Raw genomic sequence first — 22,267 nt, forward strand, 5'->3', positions numbered from 1 at the left:
AGGTAATACAAAGCAAAAAGACTATAAGGTAAGACGATCTTGTAGTTCAAAGTATAGATGAGCGCGTGTTCGCTCCTTTCTCTAATCCTGGGTCGTATCACCATAGCGTGAATAAGCATCGCGGTAGGCCAACATGATTGTACCGAATAGCATGAGATAGCCAACTATTGCCATTCGATATTCTATCTAGACAGCATCACGCTTACCATCATGTGCAGTGCAAAGAGTCGAAAAAAAATTTATACAATGCTGTTTCGTATCTTGATCAAATATGTCATCACAGTTTACAAAAAAATTTCATTAACTCTACTTTCCTGTCAAGATCATTAATAACTTGATTATTATTAAGCTTTAGTTTACCTATCATATCAGTAATAGCATCAGCCTTAGTCTCCGCTGCCTTCCTGGTTTCCTTGTCCATCCACTGCAGGTTCTTGAGGTTCTCTTTGAAGGCGTTCCGTATGTTGTCAATCATGCACTCTCCTTGCGTTTTCGCTTCACCGTGGAACACTTCTCGGACGAACATTGCTCCAACTGCAAACCCTGGAAATATGAGGAAATTATTTTAGTTACAGATTATTGTAGTTTTCAGACAAGCAGCCGACTGGGTAGACGAACTAGCAGTCAGACCTGATAATAAGAGGATACTATAAATTGCAACGTCCCAGAGATACGATCAATCAGCTATCCACCGTGAGATGGAACACTTACAGAAAGACAGATCATAACATTTGGGTATTATAGTGACCTTAAAGGTTTGTTTTTTTCACAATATTGGGGGCAAACGAACATATAGTTCACCTGACGGTAAGCGATTACCGCAGCCCATAAATATCCGCAATACCAGGGGGTATGGGGTTGCCGGCTTTTAAGGGGGAAAAAGGGTCTTTTTAAGTCTGTTTCTTTGTGCATTACTATGGCCAATGTTACTATTTGCATTAACACCATGTGGATTCCATGTCCACGTCATACCCATGTCCGGTTTGGTAAATAATAAAATATGGCTAGAGAAATAAGAATTATTTAACGAAACCATTTTAAATCGCATGGATTCATTTCACAATATTAGTCAGTATATTTTTGACAATCGAACAGCCAACGTTCCTTAATGATGACTATTCAGTATAGGCTTTTTCTAATCACTTACCAATAGCATTATTAGTATCAGTGACGCAATATCTCCAAGATTCCTCGGTGCCTTCGGAGCCGTACAGCGCCTTCCGCAAGATCTTGGTTGCGTCACGGAACGACTTCGACAGGTAAGTCGACAGAGACCGCGACACTTGCCACATCATGTAACTCGTTATTGTTCTAGAAGTAGTAGTAAAGTAGAAGTAGTGTAAGTGAAGTAGAAGTAGCAGTAAATGCAATTGAATAATGAGGCGAAGATGCTTGAAGTCAGTTTTAATCAGTTTGACGATTGACTATTGTAAAGTCGGATAATTTTATTGGTCAAATACCTTAACAATTTGAACAGTTGTCTAGAAAGTAAAATTACAGAACTAACTTTTAGTAATAAAATTATTTTCAAAATTAAGACTATTTTCAGAGCTAAGAGGATTTTCAGAATTAAGACTATTTTCAGAGTTAAGACTGATTTCAGAGTTAGAACTTATTTCAGAGTTGAGACTATTTTCTGAGTTAAGACTGATTTCAGAGTTAGAACTTATTTCAGAGTTGAGACTATTTTCTGAGTTAAGACTGATTTCAGAGTTAGAACTAATTTCAGAGTTGAGACTATTTTCAGAGTTGAGACTATTTTCTGAGTTAAGACTGATTTCAGAGTTAGAACAAATTTAAGAGTTGAGACTATTTTCTGAGTTAAGACTATTTTCAGATTTAAGATTAGTTTCAAAATGATGACTAGTCTAACATGTTAAAATTCTATCATAATTGAAACAAACTACCCCGACTACCTAGCTAAGACATGTTTGTTTGTGTATAGGTGGTAAATTTGCCGTCAAATTGTATAATACTTGCCTTTGGTCTTCTTCCGTCTTGCTATAACGCCGAATGATCTTGGTTAGGTTCTTGAAATAGTCAGGTGCGTATACCACGATTCTTTCAGAGTCCAATATCTGAACAAGGGAAAAAGGGATTAATTTTTATATGTTATAGAGAGATATATCGAATTGGGTGCAATTCCTATTGAGATAATATTGGAAATAAATAAATACATAATACCCAAAAAAGATACTCACCGTTCTATTAACTAATTTGAAGGCATCGTTAAAGAACATAGTCCAATTCATGAAAGGAGCGACTTTCTGCCACTCGCTGATGTTAAACGGGTTGTACAATCCTTCCTCATCTCTCCTATCTTCCATCGGTGTGGTTATATTAGCCAAGTCTGTCTCAAATTGTATGACTTTGGTCATCTGAGCTCTGGCCTCGCTCTTATTGGCGCCCAAAAGTACGCATATTCGCGTCATGTAGTCTAAATAAGCGTCTAACACTTTCTTATGAGCCGTTTTGTTTAGATAGTTGTCGCGTGTAGGAAGGTTTAGTGAGCCTTGATCCAACTGTGAATGTGATAAATGGTTTATTATCTTTAGGAACGCAAAAAGCTGTTTCTATTTTTTCGGTGATCATTTATAACGTCAATTAGCAGATAGGTTTTAATCAATGGTCATTTTGGGGTTTTATAAATACAGACGTAGCATCCCCAATTAACTTAGATTAATCAAACACATTTGATTATAATATTGACTTATACTTTTCAATTCTCCGTATTAAATAAATATGTGATTTTACATACATTGTTTTATTTTTAATTTTCACTGTCAAAATAGCATAACAACGTCCCAATAGATTTCTTCAAATATAACAAGACCATGATACTCACCACAATAACGTGCTTGGACGAATTCCGGTCGTCTTCTGTAACAGCCCAGTTGAAAAGCCCGCCGAGATTGTATCTGAAACGAAACATTTCGTTAATATTCAATATAGTACACAGAACCAGACTGGTTATAATAGTCTTATTTTATGTTTTGTGGTGGTAAAGGAATATCTTGTGTGTCAATGATGAGCGTGTGGGCTCTCCCTAGGCCCCCCTAAGGCTTATGGCGCTTCTCCTAAGACCTGGCGTCTAGGATATGAACCGCCTCTCCCCTAACACCAGTAAACCCCTGACACTTACTGAGAACTCTACATTTGTACAATCATGAAGATGCTTCGCAAGCCCCTGTCGCAAACAAGAGATGCTGACGATAAGATAATGTATCCGCTCAGATACTGATTGTAGATGCTGTATTGTTATATGTGAGTGTGAATTCTAGCGTCAAACACGTGTGTATCTACACTGACCAGTGACCACCGTACACAAGGTTTAAAACCCTTTATAATGGCCCACGTTCGTTCCTCGCGTTACGGAATCATTCTGTGTATATCTGGTTTCGAACAGGCCGGATCTTAATGACGAGCGAGGATTAATTACGTCAATCTTTATCTGACGCCAATTCACTTATCATCAGGAGCTGTGATGTCACTGTTGCCTTTGTATAGAAAAAGTCTTCGTTTTCTTTGTGTTCAAAAACTAACGCTATATCGTTAACAAATTACAGCAGCTTGCAAGCTCTTATCTATTTAAATTTGGAATTGACAAGCGTGTGCGCACGGTAATATAAGAATAATAACCGTCACTAAAATATCATTTGCATGTAATGTGAACAACTGGTCAAAATGATTAGTACTGATAACTTACAGAGGATTTTTTTTATCGAGCAAGAGAAGGTGACCCTACTGCAATGTTGGCAAGTGGAGTAGGGTCAGATAATGTGTCGACGATATGATTACCTCTCACCAGTCAATATAATTATGCTGGCCTATTTGGAACCGGTTAAACACAGACTAATCCTGGAACGCCAGTAGTGCAGCCACTATGGCGGATTTTACACCTTGTGCTATCCAAGTGAATACGAATAACCTACCACAAACATATATCTTGCATTCAATAAGATAGGCCGGTAAAGTTCCGGCGACCATCGAGGGATGTAACTTCTCTCGTTCGAATCAAGATTATATTTGATCTATATTCTATTTACTATAAGATCCATTAATTTCAGTGCCCTACATGGTAAAATAATAGTTAATTCTGAACCTTAATCAATGAACCTTTGAATTATAGGTATATTTCAAATTATTCTACTTATATTATATTTTACCAATGTCATTAGAATTCTCTTGTAGATATCGCCTTGCGCGTTATTATCACCTTTTGAACCATTTCGAAATTGAAATTATTCTTTTGCTTTCCGACATGGTTTTCATAAAAAATGTCAACATAATATGTATGTATCTAATTGTGTATCTCTCTATGAAACTTACGTGTTCTGAACGTCTTGCACCAGTTTCTGTAGGTCAAACTTCTGCTGCTTGATCATTGTATTTGGCAGGATGTGCCAGCCTCCCAGCTTCTTGATGACACCCACCAATGGCTTCTCGCCTAGCTTCTCGATTGTCTCGTTTGTGTCTATACAAGCGTCGTAGTATATACGGGCTTTGGCTTCCGCGTCGTTAGGGTTCGAGATGTTGACTTGGTCTGGAAGAATTTTGACAGAATTTACCAGTGGCATTTTAAATATTTACACAAGTTTTTGTAACTTAAACTACTCAAATCTGAACTAAAGAGGTAACAGTATTTTTGTATATTTTTGAAGGTCTACATGGTTCTAAAATCTAGGTATTACACCGGCTGTTCAATATCCTTGTTACCTATTTGTGACATAAGCTATTATAAATAATCATTTAATTTCCTCTATTACCAATAATCTTAATTTTAAGGTATCAAACAGAAAGCTGTCAAAAATGCCTGTAGATTTTATTTCACCGTATGTCTACAAGGGTACAAATTATATTCACGCAAAGAAACAAGATAAAATGAACTCTTTGTGAAGAACCGTCTTTACAATTTACTTAAGCAATTCCGTGAGAATTCGTACCGCACACCCGAGTTACTAATTTTTACACATACAATATACGTTAACGATATGAATTCATTGGCGGGCACATACTAATATGTTACAAATATCGACTATAATGGCATATGTGGATATCATACAAGCCGATATAAAATCTAACAGAATTTCATTCAGATTTTTTAATGAATGTAATTTATACCGAGTTTGTCACCCGAATATAGAGAGCGACTGAATTTGGATTTTGTACGTTACTACGTACGCAACAGATATTAAATTTCGTATTTTTATATTCTATTTTTTATTTTATTTCTTTGAATGATGAGACGAGTTTGCCGTTCGCCTGCTGGTAAGCGATACAACCCATAAACAGTAGAAATACTATCTAACACCTTGAATTACAAAGTATTGTTTGGTATTTTCAATGCGCTCGCCTTCCTGAGACGTGAGATGTTGTCTCATTATGTCCAGTGGTTACACTAGCTGCAATGTCCTTAAAACCGGAACACAACAGTGACTACTGGTGCTTAGCGGCAGAAATAGACATTACGGTGGTACCAACCCAGGCGGATTCTCACATATGAGAGACCTACCACCAGTGAATTTGTTCTTACATCTTTCGGTATCTTAGATATTATTTTATATAAATACAATAGATAGTTTAAATTATGATACCATCTTTTCGAATCACCCTGTACATTTTGATCGATTGTATAAGGCGTCAGTATTATTAGTGAGTACTTATATTTTTCCTGGCGTTTGGTTGTACGTCATATTATGCGAAAATACTTTATCGTGACATATTGTTTTAACGTCAGTAGGAAATCGTTGAGGCTATTGCGGTTATAGGGCGGAAATAAAAAAGGCAAATATTTTTTCTAAAGTTGTGCTTTTGTCATTGTTTTGACGCTTTGGGTTCCGCGCAAACATTCATCCGTTAATCCCGATACAAAATGGCCATAATAAATTACCATATTTATTTTATACGCAGGTAATAATTTACCTATAATACCTAATAATATTAGCTTTGTATTATATACTGTTCCACTGCTGGACACGGGCCTCCTCTACTACTGAGGGATTAGGCTTTATTACGACGCTGGCCTAGTGCGGATTGGTATATTTCACACACCCTCAAAATTCCTATAAAGAATTCCTCAGGCATGCAGGTTTCGCCACGATGTTTTCCTTCACCGTTAAAGTAAGCGATAATTCACAAAGAATACCCACATAATTTTAAAAAAATCAGAAATGTGTGCACTTAAGTTTTGAACCTGCGGAAATTCGTCTCGGCAGTCCGTTCCACATCCAACTAGGCTATCGTCGCTATTACGCAGAATCACTTTGAAACTAACGTTAATGTCGTATAAGTTGCTAAATAAAACAACAATGTGTGAGTTGACATTTGCATCAATAATTGCTAAACCAATAAATTAGTTATAGTCCATTGAAATGTTAAATTTTTTAGGCCTTACCTTGCGTTTTTTAGAGGACGCAATTTTATTTTTTTGAAGTGTAGGGGGCGTCAGTGTAAAGCTAAAACCAAGTTTGTGGGGTCGCCACCCTTATCCCACGGCCGCCATCTTGAAAATAGGGGATGAAATGGTTTTTACAATGTGTCTCTTAAATTATTTATCTAACAAAAAAAAAATTATAAACATTTTTTGTTGCAAATTAAATTCTTTACAACTTTGGTCCAGTAACTTTTTGTCGTAGTACTACTATAAATAAAAAAGTTATAAGCGAAAATATTAAGAAATTCAATGTTGAGCAATGTCCATTGCAACGTCATCAGATCGTGTGTTTATAAGGTTCATAATACTTTTTTTTGTAACCGCGGGTTTGTGTTGTACGTAATGAGAGTACAAAAAAAAGTATTATGAACCTTATAAACACACATTCTAATGACGTTGCAATGGACATTGCTTAACATTGATTTTTTTTACATTTTCGCTTATAACTTTTTGATTTACAGTTCTACGACAAAAAGTTACTGGACCACAGTTGTAGAGAATTTAATTTGCAACAAAAAATGTTTATAATTTTTTTTTGTCAGAAAAATAGTTTAAGAGATACATCGTAAAACCATTTCAACCCCTATTTTCAAGATGGCGGCCGTGGGACAAGGGTGGTGACCCCACAAACTTGGTTTTAGCTTTATACTGACCCCCCTACAGTTCAAAAAAATAAAATTGCGTCCTCTAAAAAACGCAACCCCAAATGTAACTTTTCAATGGACTATTAGGCTTGAAGGAAATATTGACTTATTAACGATTTTGTGTCTTCTGTGTGGTACAATAAGTAACTGCGTGGCACCTAGATTACAAGTGTTAAGTAATTATTTATTTCTAACACGTTACTTATTTTTTTTAGTTTGGGATTCGAACTTATAATTTCACAGTTTAGACCCCGATATCCTGCTAGATCGAAGCAAATTAATCACTCACCCAAAGCATATCTGATGGTCAACTGATTCTGCAATTCAATTTTGCTGAAGATGCCCCAGCTGGGTTTCCCCTCCGGAATTGGGTTGTTGCGTATCCATCCTCCACAGGCGAACTCGTAGAAGTCTTCACATGGATCCTGGGTCTCATCCAAGGCCTTGATCACCTCGCTAGCTGTGTAGATGCACGATCCTGACAGGCAGACACTAGATTCTGAAATGGTAATTTTCGGGTGAATCATTATACTTACAGCATCATGGCTTTCCTTCAGCGGTAGAAAAGCATCTATCGGTTCATGCCTTTTTCCCTTTTCAGGGGTAGGCTGTGCTATCACCTCCATTTCTCCATATATTAGATCCAATACAATACGGGTCTATTGCTGTTTACCAGCCTCGATTGAATATGAATGAACCCAGATCCAGAATCGGATTGGAGACCTCAGCAAGGCAGACGTACTAACAATTACTCCATCATATTTCATCCTGGAACGGCAAGTATATTAGTAGATTTGTACAAGTAGAGTACAATTTAGTAAGAGTCAAAGGGTCTCTTGGTTGCCAGAATAGTGCTAGTCTTATTAATAGTCTAATATCATACTATTCGTGATAAGGCAAAATCTGTGAAAGCTTGTTTATTTTTATTATAATGTTCGCAATATATATGTTAGGTGTGTAGTTTTGATACCACTATCATATGAGGCATTTCTAGTTACCTAAAGCCGTATCACAATTCATCGTCATTTAACATTAACCTGGCCTTTTGGTTTTGCGAATACATCACGCGTGCTAATGGAAAGTTTTCGTTTCATTACATTATAATAAAAATTCGTGCCGTCTTTTATTAGTGTACAAATATTTTTAACGCCGACATTGTTACTCCAAACAGTTGTTTAGCGTCGGATCACTAAATCAAATAAACCGAAAGTTTGTATTTGTTGAAATAATGATGTAAAATCAAATGTATTTTAGTCAACCAAGACAAGCAAGATGCTTCTTTCAAAGCGCCATGATTGTTAAACTTCACCGTGGCGGCAATTCATCTAATACATGGTATTGTATTACCTGTATATAACAAACAAACTGTATCATAAAAAGCGAAGAGAAGACCTCTACCCACCAGTGGAACAGCGCAAGCCCCATGAAGCTAAACCGGGAACTAAACGCGCGGAAGTTGAAAATCATCACTAATGATCCGGAAAATATCCTATATTTGCAGATATAGTTCCTGCATGCGACCTTATAAACGTCAGCGGTGAACAAGAAACAATGTTTGTTGAAATTGTTAAGTATATTACAATAGCAAATAAAACGAGGTAATAGAATAAGCAATTTTAACGTAGTTGATAAGTTTAGAAAATATAATTAATTTTCCTCAATCTCTGAGACTGAAAACATAACCAGGAATTAATTCTTTATCTAACACTAGTCATTCACCGCTGATCTTCCCTTAATACTTTGTTCAAGTAACAATAGATTTAAGACTGACAAACTTTTTTTAATTTTTTCAATTTAATCCAGCATTTAATGCTCTTTATAGTTTTTTTAAACCCGTACTCCCCCCTCCCCGATATTAAGACCTGGCTATACCCGTGCAACATAAAAGTTCCACGTGCTTAATACAACAAAGAATACGATTAGTTTCGTATCCCCAAAATAATTAACTAATGCATACTCTACGCAATTTAATCAAGTGTATTAGCATACAGGTGTTTATACGTCACTCGTACGTGTATAGCAAGCTAATAGAAAATCGATCTGTTTTCCTGCCTACGTTGAATTACTTCGCAAACAGGCAAGCTCAAGGGCTGATTGAAATAGACCGTCTACGCTGCGTCCGTTATGTTTGCCTCTTGTTACATTCGAGGCAAGCGATCTAGGTAATGTCTGAAGAGGTGCCATTGCCCATAATAGTTCTTTAAAGAAACTGGCTAGTGGAACGATATTATATTCATCCGTATAAAAATATACATAACAGACAAGGTATAAATTCTGCCATAGTGGCTTACGTTAGTGTGTCGCGTTTTGGAATCAGCCTGGGTATATCTGGATTTAACAGGCATGATTGTACGCTAGCAAGGAACAATCATCTCTCATCAGTCGATGCTCTATCAGAATGTTGCTTCACTTACCATCAGGTGCTGTGGAGTCAATTTGTCGATCACATATAAAAAGAACACTGGATGGCTGATGCCCTTATTATTAGGGAAACGTATGGCAGTGTCTATTTAGATTTCTTAAATTAGGACATAATTCGAACTAGGATTGGTGATCGATCGAATGTTTCAACAGAAGCACCAACTCCACTTTGGCTTTGAACAAGAAACAAAATATAACAATGTTTTATAGCAAATTCGAATAAATGGGTGCTTTGTGGTTTCAATTGATAATTCAATAGAAATTTGTGCTTAAATTTCATAGACGGGCAACTACCTTCAGAATCCGGCTTGTAACACGGTGGCATTGGCAAATCAGTGGGGCCTTGCATAGTCACCAGCATGAAGCTGGTCAGGATCACCACGAGGAACAGCATTGTCGTCATTCCCAGCAAGACTCGCTCCAGCCGCGTGCGCTGATGCCATGCTATGAACGTCATGCCCTGGGGAAGAAAATATACGTAAATCATTTAAAGACTTATGACGGATGAAAGGATTTTAGGTGTATTGATGAGTTTACTCAAGATTGTTTTTTTGTACGAGTGATAAATAAGAATGTCGCTCGCCTTGTTATCGCCACTGTTCGTAAATAGTTACAATAACATTCAGGGTTTGGAATTGGAGTGCTTCTGCATAGCACCACACCATTTTGCGCTCGTTTTGTTTTATAAGTTATAATGGCCATAATTATTGATATAGTTACGCCAAAGAACATATTACTATATACGTTACTCCATAAAAAGTAAAAATAAAACGCATCGAAGACACGTAGGTAGGAATAAACTTACCTCACGTTTTAGAATTTAAACTAAAGACGGTTAGATTTATTTAAAAACAGGATAATGTTTTAATATTCGTATGCAATAATGTTATTTTGTTGCCAAAAGACATTGCCGTTAATTTCTAAGATAATTTAACTTAAATTATAGTAAGAATTGAATATTAATTATTTAAAAGAATCCCTTGAATCTTCATTATCGCTGGGAGAATTCCTTACCATAAAACAGAGAACACCCACATTTTCCCTCATCTAAATCCAAACAGCGTGGATTCCACGAAACGTCCAGTGTATTTACGAGAGCACATTATAAAAGCGATTATAAACAAAAAACAAATCTGCGAGTTTAAAATAGACTGGACCGTTACAGTATTCGGAACAGAAAAGAGTTTTAATAAAAATATTATAGATTTTTAATTGCGTAGATGAGTCTTAGATTATTTCACTGTTCAAATTTAGTTTTTGATAATCTTTCTTTTCTGATATTTACTGATGTGAATAATTAAGAAATGAAAGGAAGGCATTTATAAAGTCTTTGAGACTTGGGAATTTCTAATTCCACATTTCGCATGATTACCAATTTCCCATGAATAGTAACACTACTCTAGAATTCAATTTATCATTCACGCGAATAAACTTATCATAGTAAGATTTACTATCTTGCTAATATAACTGCGAAAGAAGCAAGAATATGCATCATTCTTAGAAGACAACCCAGATACCACTAAGCGGATTTTATATTTTACCTAGAGATAAACCAAGTTCTGATTAACATTATAGAGACGGACTGAATTTTTAATTATTGAATAGGACATTCGCATGAACTAGGTAGCAAAATAAGTTCGGTGGCATATACATTTATCCAGCGCCTTCCAGCTTAATGTTAGAACACATTTCAGCGCCAAGTAAATTGTCACCCATCCTTGGGTTACGTCAGCGACCTTTAACCTAATAAATATGTAGTACCGACGACCCAATAGCACGACACCGTGGCGGCCCATTATATTGTTAACGACCTGAGAAGTTCACAGGGGACGATATTTCTTCTATATTTGTTTCGTAACAATTTACACTAATAGCAACACAACACAATTTTCATGCCTTGTTTTTATTAACTTCTTTGAATGACGAGACGAGCTTGCCGTTCGCCCGATGGTAAGCGATACGACGATAAACAGTAAAAACACCACCCAACACCTTGAATTACTAAGTATTGTTTGGTATTCCATTGCGCTCGCCATCTTGAGACATCGAGATGTTAAGTCATATTATGTCTCCAGTAGTTACACTGACAACCGTGACTATGCACTGCTGCTTGGCGGCAGAAATAGACATTGTAGTGGTACCTACCCAGGCAGACTCCCACATATGAGAGACCTACCACCAACCAAAGCATGTTCTTTGTAAGATGTGTAAAGCTGGAATTTTACGTAACAATAAGTTCTTATTATTTATTATTATTATTGAGTATGGGCGACGCGTTTTGATCTAATTATAATTTATGCATCTTCCTGCTTGCAGATATATTGGTCCCATCATAGATTAACTGGTAATGAATGTTTATGGCCTTTAGTCCGCCTATACACCCTAAATAATGTTTTAAATAAAATTATCCTTCCATATTAACTTTTATGGGGTTAGGCATGGCTTTATCTGCAGTTTGAATGTAAGTACTTGTAAGATGATGTTATGTCAGACGAGACTTGAATATCGCGTTATGGGTCTGGAATAGGTTATTCTATTTTTTAACTAACTTCAAAAAACGAGTTCACTTAAATCTTTATAAAAATACCTTGTCTAGGGCATGTGTTTTTATAACAAAATTGTGATATGCCGATGTCTGTACATTATAGATATTGAAGAAAAACGAATATGTGGTCTTTACTAGAGTGACAGAAGCCAAAACATTTTTTTTAGATTTTCTATTTCTCTGCCTGTTTATATATTTGGCGAAAAGTGGGTGCCCTAGTTGCGCCTCTGCAGACCCCTTCGGAGATAAATGCGTGATGTGTGTTTTGATTGGTTCATACTCGTAATCGGATTAAAGATTGAGATTGGGATCGTTCATTGAAAACGGCTGTAATTGACGTGGACTTAAACGAACCGTTTGGTTCTTCAAGCGCAACCATCGCGGCCTTCTTACTAACAGAGGTTTATTGATAGCGCGTGCCGACATATGATTACATCATGTACTGACTGTCTCAATTACTGTATTTTTATGAGCGTATAAAACAGTAATTAGTACCTAAATGGTAAGATATGTATGTAAACTCTGCATCTGAATCACTGAAATGAAGGCCACCAGAGAAGCATCTTAATAATAATTAATATTATTACCTCTTAGGTGAATAATGGCCCCAACGGTCAATCTCAACGGAGATCAGCCAGGAACGCAAGAGATAATGCACAAGTGTGTACGCAAAACATGGATGCACTCTCTGTTCCTTCACTAACATAGTCCGGTCCGGCAGACATGACCGGAGAGGGATCAGGAGCAGGGCCAACGACTTTACGGTCTTAAATTACTTATTATTATAACCAGCGTTCGAAAGGTCTGGCGAATATGTTTTTAACACACATCCTACTAATATTATAAATGCAAAAGTTTGTGAGGATGGATGTTTGTTCCTCTTTCACGAAAAAATTATTGAACGGATTTGGATGAAACTTTACAATAATATTGGTTATATATCAGAATAACATATAGATCACAATTTATAATGATTTTGTGTAATGTGGTCATAATATAACGATATATATCAAGTAAGTCGGAAAAAAATGATCCCGGAAAACACCTTCACATGGGCGAAACCGTGAGCAAAAGCTAGTTATACATAAATTTGATTGTTTTCTGCACTACTTCTCTGTATTATGAACTTAAATCATTCTAAATCTAACAGTCCTTTATGCGCACAATGTATGTACTTAAAAAGTAGGGGCAATGTACTTACATTCACCACTTATACAGTTTTGTCTTTACGTATTAAGGTTATAGCTTAAGGTCCATTTTTCATACATTTTGTTTCACCTTTAATCTGGGTAACTAAACAAGTATTGACAAGTAAAGAATTTAAATTCACGTCTAGTTAGTGATTAGTTCTCGCAGTTGAAAGAAAAACGTAAAAATAATTAATATGCATGGATATTTCGGCCTTTAAAATTTAATACGACGAAATTTTTAATAAATACTATAAGGTTATTAATTACACTACTCTACAAAAAAATGGGTATGGAGCGCAACATAAAGCTGAGTACTAAATTCTGGTTAAACCGATATCGCTAAAGCCAAATCTGATGCCCAAATTTTTCCATCACGCCAGGATTTTCTGTTAATGTACATTCTTTTTTTTACTATTTTCAGGGCTATTTTGTGGTTTGGTAATGTAAAAATTAAAAAAAATAATTAATTACAAATATTTTTTTAATTAATTACAATAAACCTGACCAAATCTATAGTAAAAAGCCAAAACCAAAGAATCAGGTGGATTTTTTCTTTGCGTATGGCGATTTTCTTTTATAATCAAGGTCAGTTTCTCTCATGAGGAACCAACAATGATCTCCCAACATCCCTGGATCCCATCGACCTTGGTATCGTTGTTCCATAGTAATGATGTCCTGATGGAACCTTTCCCCCTGTTCATCACTCACAGCTCCTAAGTTTTGCGGGAAAAAATCCAAATGAGAATGCAGGAAATGGATTTTTAACGACATTCTGCAGCCCATTTTTTGGTAATTTTTTAATAAGTCTGTAACGATTTGTTCATAATTTTCTGATTTTATGTTTCCCAAAAATTGCCTAATGATACATTTCAGTGAGTTCCAAGCATTTAATTCAATGTCGTTGAGTTTTTTTTTCAAAATCTGTATCTTTCATAAGTTTGCGTATTTGTGGGCCCACAAAAATGCCTTCCTTTAATTTGGCGTCGCTTAGTTTTGGAAAAATTGTTTTTAAATATTGAAAAGCCGGGCCTTCCTTATTGAGAGCTTTTACAAAATTTTTAACGAGTCCAAGTTTAACGCGGACTAAGTCGTTTAGTTCAGGCTGTTCTATCAAATGGGGTTCTCTACTTCTATCATCATAAGATGGAACAAACGATGAAGCTGTATCTAAAGATGCCTCGGAAACGATTTCCATTGCCACTGGAGGAACTGGTATCGGTAACTCTTCGCTATGTGGAAGCGGTCTTGTAGCTGAAGAAGTGTCGGGATAAACAATGTTACCTTTGTTTTTTCTTGAAAAGCCCACGACATTTGTTAAGCAGAAGTAACAGTCCACATCATGGCTAGTAGGCTCACGCCAGATCATTGGGACAGCAAATGGCATTGAAGAACGCTTTCCATTCATCCAGTTACTTAAATTTGCAATACACGTAACACAACATCGGTGAGGTGCCCATTCTTTGTCTTGGTGACCGATAGTAAAACCAAAATAACTCTCGTATAACATCTTAACATTTTCACTGATTACTCTTCTTTGTGTAGAAGTTGTAAACGAGCCACATATAAAACAAAATGAATCTGCAGAATTAACACAAGTACGTTTAGCGATTTTAGCCATTTTGAACTAAAAAAAAGTAAAAAGCTACTCGAATTCACCGAGAACAGCTCACGGAAAAGAGTTAAATGACAAGTGACAATCGTAATAAACGATTATGGACATTTATTTTAGTATCTACCCTCAATAAGAAATTAAAATGGTTCGAATCGTACTTAATTTGGGCGTATACCATACGTTTACATTTATAAAAAAAAAAAAAACCTGACGTGTAGGAGACTTTTGGTGATTATATTCGTTATCAGTAATGTTTAACTAGACAGAAAGTAAATGCAGTTACTCTGTTGCGAAATTTTGTAAAGTAGTGTTATTATACAGAGTGAAGCTAAATCTCGTAACAAATTTATTTCGCACAAACTACAGGGCCACATTGTTAGTAGATAAAAGTGTAGTTACGTTGTTAATTTTAATGGAAAGAAAAACTATAAGGATTTTAAATAGATAAAATAGACTGGAAAGGTACATAGCAAAACCAGTTTCGGAATACTCACATCATGGTAGATAAATGAAATTACAAAATTTTATGGTAAGTGAAATTCCTAGACGAGAGTACTAACCAATTGAAAAACCTAATGCAATAAAAGTACAAGTCGAAGTACAAATAAAAAGGATACAGTAAAAAGTACAAGAACAAAATTATTAAAAATACCTTCATGAATACAAGTAAATCAAAAGCACGACACCACTTGACTAGTGCGGAGTGACTATCGTGCGGTATCGTTATAGCACATCAATTTTAAACTCATTGAGCACCTAACTGGCCATTGTTGAGCTATTTTAGTACTATTGTATGATTTCTTGGATGGTACTAGATATTTGCGGTAGAATTGTGCGATGGAATGGGGTAGGATACATTTTATATCCACCAGGATAGCGATCACAGTTAAAACAGTGTTAAAACCCGCCATAGAGGCCCATGTAAGTGGGTCGCTTTCCGGTATCAGCCCGTGCATATCCGACAGGCCGGCATAATTGTGTCGACTGTCGAGAGGTAATCATCTCTCATTACCCCACTCTCAGGTGTAGTAGGGTCACTTTAACCAATTCCTGAAACTGTTTCACAACCAGCTCATTATCCAGTGTCAGTTTGACAAAATTGGAATTGACTATAAATGCCCACAACTTAAATTTTAAGTTAATATTTATTAACGTTTTTTAAGTAAACGCAAGTTTTTATGATTTCGTTTTATCTTCAAATCGTATTTTGATTCATGACATAAAATATTGCCTTTTTGACAAAAAAAATGGCATCAAAAGTACATATGCTTTGTATATTGTTAATAGCAAATAGCAATCTACATTGTAACACATACCTATATTGTGATAAGTAAATAGCGACCATTATTTTATGAACATGTTATTACGCATCAAATTAAATCAGACTGTGTACTGACTGCACTAAGAACGAATTTCAATAACGCGACCTATAATCCAGATTAGTCCTAGTCAAAACTGCAGTCAGGGAAAAGGACAAAAGAGATGTGACATCTGTTTTGGATTTCTTCTGGGAACGTGTGGACATTAATCCGACAGTCCGACAAGTACTGAGCATCGCATTAAGCGTAATAGGGAACAGATGGACGTTATCTATATTGTGGCGCCATTGACGCACGCCCCATTTTCTGAACACGTACATTGTACACGGCTTTTAGACAATGTTTGGAATAGTTGAGACATTAGACTGTATTAAGATGTGTTGAAGGCAAATTCCATTAGGAAGTTAAGTTAAAATCTTGTTATCCATAGATAACAAGATTTTAACTTAACTTCCTAGATCTTAGATTAGACTTAGATCCATAGATAACAAGATTTTATTCAAGGAAATATATCGGACTTAGCCTCTACCAAAAGCTAGTGAAACAAACTGACATTATTTATAAAGTTAGGATACGGTCTTTTCTACACTTGTCCAATATTTGAGGTTATAAGTTTAGGAAAACATAAGGAAACTTAGACATAAGAATTTCGAAGGTATGTCTGTCTACCAATTTGCATCAGGCCGGCGATGGTGAATGGAGCGCCCGAATCTCTTAATATACCTGTTCCCAGTCATAAGATATAACACTTCTAACTACAATATCCAGTTTATAAAGTCTATCCATCACTCTGAAGTAGACTGGACTGTAATTGTCTAAAAATACCATACAATGCTTGGCATCCGTAAGCGCAATGACTAAATTGGTACGTCACTTAGAAACAAGACTGTCTTGATTAGTTACTTGTGATATAAAACTTGGCATGATACACTATCGAGTGAAAATGATTGTGTTTATTTTTCTGAGTTCAGATGGGACATTAAACGGTCATATATTTTGTAAATCTTGTAAAAATCTAAGTGATAATCTTTTAATAGAATATTTATAACATAAGAATCAGACCATCAAGCCAGGATGTGCAGTCGTTAGAGAATAATAAGTTTCTATTTGATACTGCACTGCATTCGTAGCCCTGAGACATTAGATGGTTTCCTAAATCTAGTAATTTTACTAGTTCCAATGTCTTTTAAATCTGAACACAAAATGCTTCCACACTGTTGCTGGATGGCAGAAATAAATTACCAACGGCATTATCATACAACAGACCTATATTGAATATTTAAATACCAAGAAATTAAATTTATTTCAGACGATAAACCAAACGGATGACATATAAAATTTAGATTAAATTTTGAAACTAAATAAACAAGGCTTCTTGTTCAAATGGAATTCCTATTACAAAGTTAGCGTCCGAGTTTTGAGTTTCCAACTACAGAAATATAGAAACTAGATCGCGACCAATTCAACCGTAATCAAGTGTTTCAATTTAACTTTTCTGAACTGATTCATTTCAATTTGTACAACTAAAAACTTCTGAGACGCAATTAACACTTAAATAGTTCTCTGTTGACCCTGGAAAATCCCCCTTGATGCAAATTGATTCTACAAGATGTAGATCTACTAACTAGCTCTCTTGTATGCGAGATTTTATCTATCAGTGCTGTGTATTATTTAAAATCAAGCAGAATGTATCCTGGTTAAATGATGGATCTTTCGAGGGAGTTGAGTTACTGGGAGAAGTTTAACATCTAATATCTCAGCTTGACTGTCGCATTGCAGTGCGATGCAGTATTTTGTAATCTAAAGTTCTAGTTAGTATTTCTGTTACCGGAATGTCTAGATATATAGATATTGACAATCACTTATTAAACCACTTGAGCCTGGAAGATATTGGTAGTCTAACACCATGTTTTAGTATTTATAGACTAAGAATTCCTATCCTAAGCACATAAATAAAATCACAATGATTTGAAATCCTTGACTTTGTATACCTGCAATCAGTTCCTTCGTTTTTAGTGTTACGTGATACGATTGTATAATGTCTTATAGGCAATGCTAAATAAGTTTAATTATGTATTTGAATATGAGGTTATGAATAATTAAAATCAAATACGTAGATAGTTGACGTCAATTTTTTTTGTTATTACTTTACCTATATACTGATTATAGTTACGGAGAATGATTTGCAAATGTACCTGTTTCATATTTCATGTACTTGAATAAAAATCTTAGCAGTCTTTTCTTGTGGTCTATTTTTTATTGATAACTATTTCTTTAGTTACTTTGCTATGTCTACGTTAGTAATAAAATATATTTCAATATTATTCAGTAGTATAACGTAATATATTCTTTTTGCATTACAGTTCATAACTTTTAGTACACTAATTAGTTTGTATATATGGCTGTTAAAATAAACAGCGTAATTTTCATTAATTAGGTCACATTATACGTCATGTCAAACGCCCATTAACAAAATAAATTAAGCGTTAAAATGGCCAAATAATTTCAGTATTTAAAGACATTTCTTGGGTATCAAATCGTTACCAAATATCCATTATAAAATCTTCTAAGGCTTTAATAAAATAATTTGCAAAGCGGTCTGTTAAAAAACTAGGAACCCTATCTGGGAGATTAAATCTTAAGCCAGTCGTGTTACAAGCATCCAAATTCTTGACAGACTTCGAAATTGAATTTAGGACTTCTCAGAACTTAGAGATATATCCTACCGCTTGCCCAAAGAAGCTTTACTAACTCCTGAAGAATAATAGTTGAACTTATTTTGATATTACAGTCAACCTGAGTAATATAGTCGAAATGCTAATAACTTTACCTTCTTATACGAATTGGAAGTGGCTTCAGGCCGAGGCGAAGTTTCAAACAAATTCACTCTGGAATTCTGGAAGAAGTCATTGCTAGAATTTTCCCTGGAATACAGATCTGCTGCAGAACTCTCTCTGGTTAGTGAAGGTCGGGGCTTCACGAATGGGTTTCTTCTATTTGCATGGACTTGCTTCAGCCAGTTGAATTTGTTCACCACTTCAGGTCCCGGAGAGGATTCTGGGGAACTTTCCAGGGTCACTGATGGTGTTGACAGTTCCGTAGGAGTATCAGGTGGCGATGCCATTTTTTTAATTTTGCTATTTTTGATGTATTACTTTTCACACTAATCGTTGTAGATATGATACGAGTGTTAATCTTCAAATCCCTGTCGATCTTCAAATATTACGTCTTCTTTGTCCAAAAGTGTGTTTGTTTTATCAATTTTAAACCCTCAGAAATGAACCTTAGAACATTTAGTCGCTTGAACTAGTCCACTGTTTATTTCCGTCGTAAACTTGACCGATTTGAAAACATTTTGTTTCACTAATGCGCGTGCGTCGTGCAGCGCCGCGGTGATCTGTCTGCGCGTGCGCACCGCCTCTGTTTTCAAGATCAAGTTTATGTTTGCGTTATCATGATTTTATGAAGTTTGCTAACAGTGGTTTTTTTAGAGATATAGGTTTTTCTTAAAAGTGGTAGTCTCGCTTTTGAATTGTACACAGCTAACATGGGCCAGCTTGACTGCAACAGTTACACTACCTTTCAGAAAACCAACATAAAGTGACAATGTTGCGTTCCGTATGGTAATTAAAATTACTAGAGGCCCAAATTATTTCATATTCCTTTCCCATAACGCCGGCAACTCATCCATATTCTTCTTGTGTTCAGGATTTATTACGTTATTTATGGACGAAGAAGATCAATTACACACACTTCCTCGTTTGCCGGTCTATGAAAAATAATAACAGGGCTTTATCTCTCTAAAAACCTCAATACACTCATGACCTTCTTTAAAGAATGTACTCCAATTACTATCTGAGTGTAAATCCATCATCGCGTGTTGCTATCTGGAGTAACCGCCTTCTAAATTGATTTCACGCACTAATCTAATTCGCTGGATGCTGTAGTAAGTGTATTAGATGTGATAAGTCTTGAGGTTTGTCTCTAGAGAATATTGTCTGGTTAAGGCATCGCAAACGTGCAGAAACTTCACATAGAAGATAGTGAGTTCGATTCCCACGTCAGAATTGAGGATACAGGCTTTGTAGCACGATTTATCAGGGACTGAATCTCCTAAAACGGGATGGTAGATAAGTTGGCTGACGTTAGACTAAGCCATATCCATTAGATGCTGAAAATATAAAAAAATATAACCCCAGACAGAAACCTTAAAAAAGTAAAATTTATAATATGTTTGATTGTCCTTTAACTTTATCAGAAGTACTTGGAAACTGTGGGGATGAAAGTACTTCTTTACTTCGTTTTATTATAACCTTTTTAAATTACTATTTTTCTTACTGTGGGCCTCGATCATCATCTATCTTACACCTATTCGTAGTAACTATAGATCCAAACACGCTATATTATCTGCTATAAATTGCTAATGATCCCGCAAATACCCCACAGACTACTTGATGCTGCAGCATCAGCTCAAGGTTCCCATAACTTAAAAATACCACAGAAGGGACAAACACCAAAATTCAAATTAATCAGATTTGTGCAAATAGGAAATGAGCTGATCTACAAACGCCTGTATCTCAATCACATCAGAATTCAAACAAAAAAAAACCGCATCCAAATAGCTCCATCGTTTGAGAGCTACGATGCTACCATCAGATATACAGACACCCTCTTTATGCGCCAGCGGTAAACAAAAGTTTTCAACCGCTAGGCTAAAGACTTTTTAAAAAGGCTAGGCTAAAGGCTAGGCCGGTGGGCTACCACATAGGTAAGGGATTGTCTTACTGACGATGTAGGTCCCATACATTCCTCTGTAATTAAAAGTATGGAAATGTACCTATGAGACAATAACGTTTTGTCGATACACTAAAGCGTTGTACAAATAATCAGCGCTAATAGGATCGGAACGAAGCGTCTGTCTGTCCATTTTATTACTATAGCAAACGTTTGCGTGTCAATTTGATTTTTCCTAGCAAATACGTGTTTCGGCAGGTTAAGATTATGTAACAGTGGTGGGTGTTGAGTGGGGAGAGGAAGCGTCATAACTACGTAGAAGGGTTTTAGAGTATAATCCATAATTGCAAATTGCGACTGCCTCGGTGGCGTAGTTGTATTGCATATCCGGTACAACAGCTCTCTGAGGTCCTGGGTTCGAATCCCGGGTCGGGCAAAGTGATATTTGGGTTTTTCTGCTCAGTATCAACCCGGAGTCTGGAATTTGTGCCCGATATGGCGATAGGCTCGCCCCCTATCACATCATGGGACGGAACATACTTGGCGAAAAGTGGGTGCCCTAGTTGCGCCTCTGCATACCCCTTCGGGGATAAAATGCATGATGTTATGTATGTTATGTATCCATAATTATTTACAATGCATTCATAGTATTTTTTTGACAATTTTAATACAATATTAATACAAGTTTCCCCATGAACAAAGTTGTAAGATTAGTGGATACTGAATACTCCGTCTTCGGGGTTATATCCGTCTTTTTGCAATTCCGGTCGTTCTAATCGAAGGACAGCTTTGATTGCCGATAGGTAAATAAGAGATTTATTGACTCTCTTACTTATACAGCTATCAAAGCTATCCCTCAAATAGAACGCCCATAATTGCAAAAAGACGGTTTCGCTCCTATAGATGGAATAGGGCTCCCTGACCTTAATTTTGTAAACAGTAGATAAAGCGTAAAATAAATAATATTATGAGACTTAGTTGTTAAGGTATAATCAATTTTCAGGTATAATTCAGTACATTATATATGGGATCGATAGTATATTGTCTTCAGAAATATATTATCTATCTCGCCGCTTGACCTCAATCTTTGCAGCCGCACGGGTTTTAAAAGTTTGTATATGTGTGTTTGGTTGGACTATACTTTTTAACAGCGGCAAATAAGTTTCTTAGTGAACAAGAAATAAACACTTCTAATAAATTCTTCAACCATATAATAAAAATCGATAAAGAAAATAAAATGTAAAATAATTGTTCATTCCTCTAATTTAACAAATCAGTAAAAATATACGAATTTTTTCTAGCTATTATTCATTCTCTGATTTGACCATTTTTAACTAATGTTAATATCAAACAAGTTAACGTTCATATT

At 35.8% G+C, this 22,267-nt stretch overlaps 1 protein-coding gene across 3 annotated transcripts in view; it reads right to left on the bottom strand.

Moving 5' to 3' along the window:
• LOC115443819 (endothelin-converting enzyme homolog) overlaps positions 1-22,267 on the bottom strand; it is a 51,193-nt gene that overhangs the window by 5,635 nt on the left and 23,291 nt on the right. The window contains exons 1-9 of one of the 3 annotated variants that reach the window (XM_037439224.1): positions 18,995-19,593; positions 9,793-9,958; positions 7,367-7,576; positions 4,330-4,543; positions 2,846-2,918; positions 2,202-2,522; positions 1,981-2,078; positions 1,148-1,311; positions 361-543 (exon numbers count right to left, since the gene is read on the bottom strand). In XM_037439224.1, coding sequence (XP_037295121.1) covers positions 361-543; positions 1,148-1,311; positions 1,981-2,078; positions 2,202-2,522; positions 2,846-2,918; positions 4,330-4,543; positions 7,367-7,576; positions 9,793-9,958; positions 18,995-19,288 — 1,723 coding nt within the window. In that variant the 5' untranslated portion in view covers positions 19,289-19,593. Of the gene's footprint in view, positions 1-360; positions 544-1,147; positions 1,312-1,980; positions 2,079-2,201; positions 2,523-2,845; positions 2,919-4,329; positions 4,544-7,366; positions 7,577-9,792; positions 9,959-15,497; positions 15,541-18,994; positions 19,594-22,267 lie in introns of those variants that run through there. The other 2 variants (XM_037439235.1, XM_037439227.1) reach the window with 2 other exon arrangements.

The sequence above is a fragment of the Manduca sexta genome, chromosome 3 (genome assembly GCF_014839805.1).
Source record: "Manduca sexta isolate Smith_Timp_Sample1 chromosome 3, JHU_Msex_v1.0, whole genome shotgun sequence".
Lineage (NCBI taxonomy): Eukaryota > Metazoa > Arthropoda > Insecta > Lepidoptera > Sphingidae > Manduca > Manduca sexta.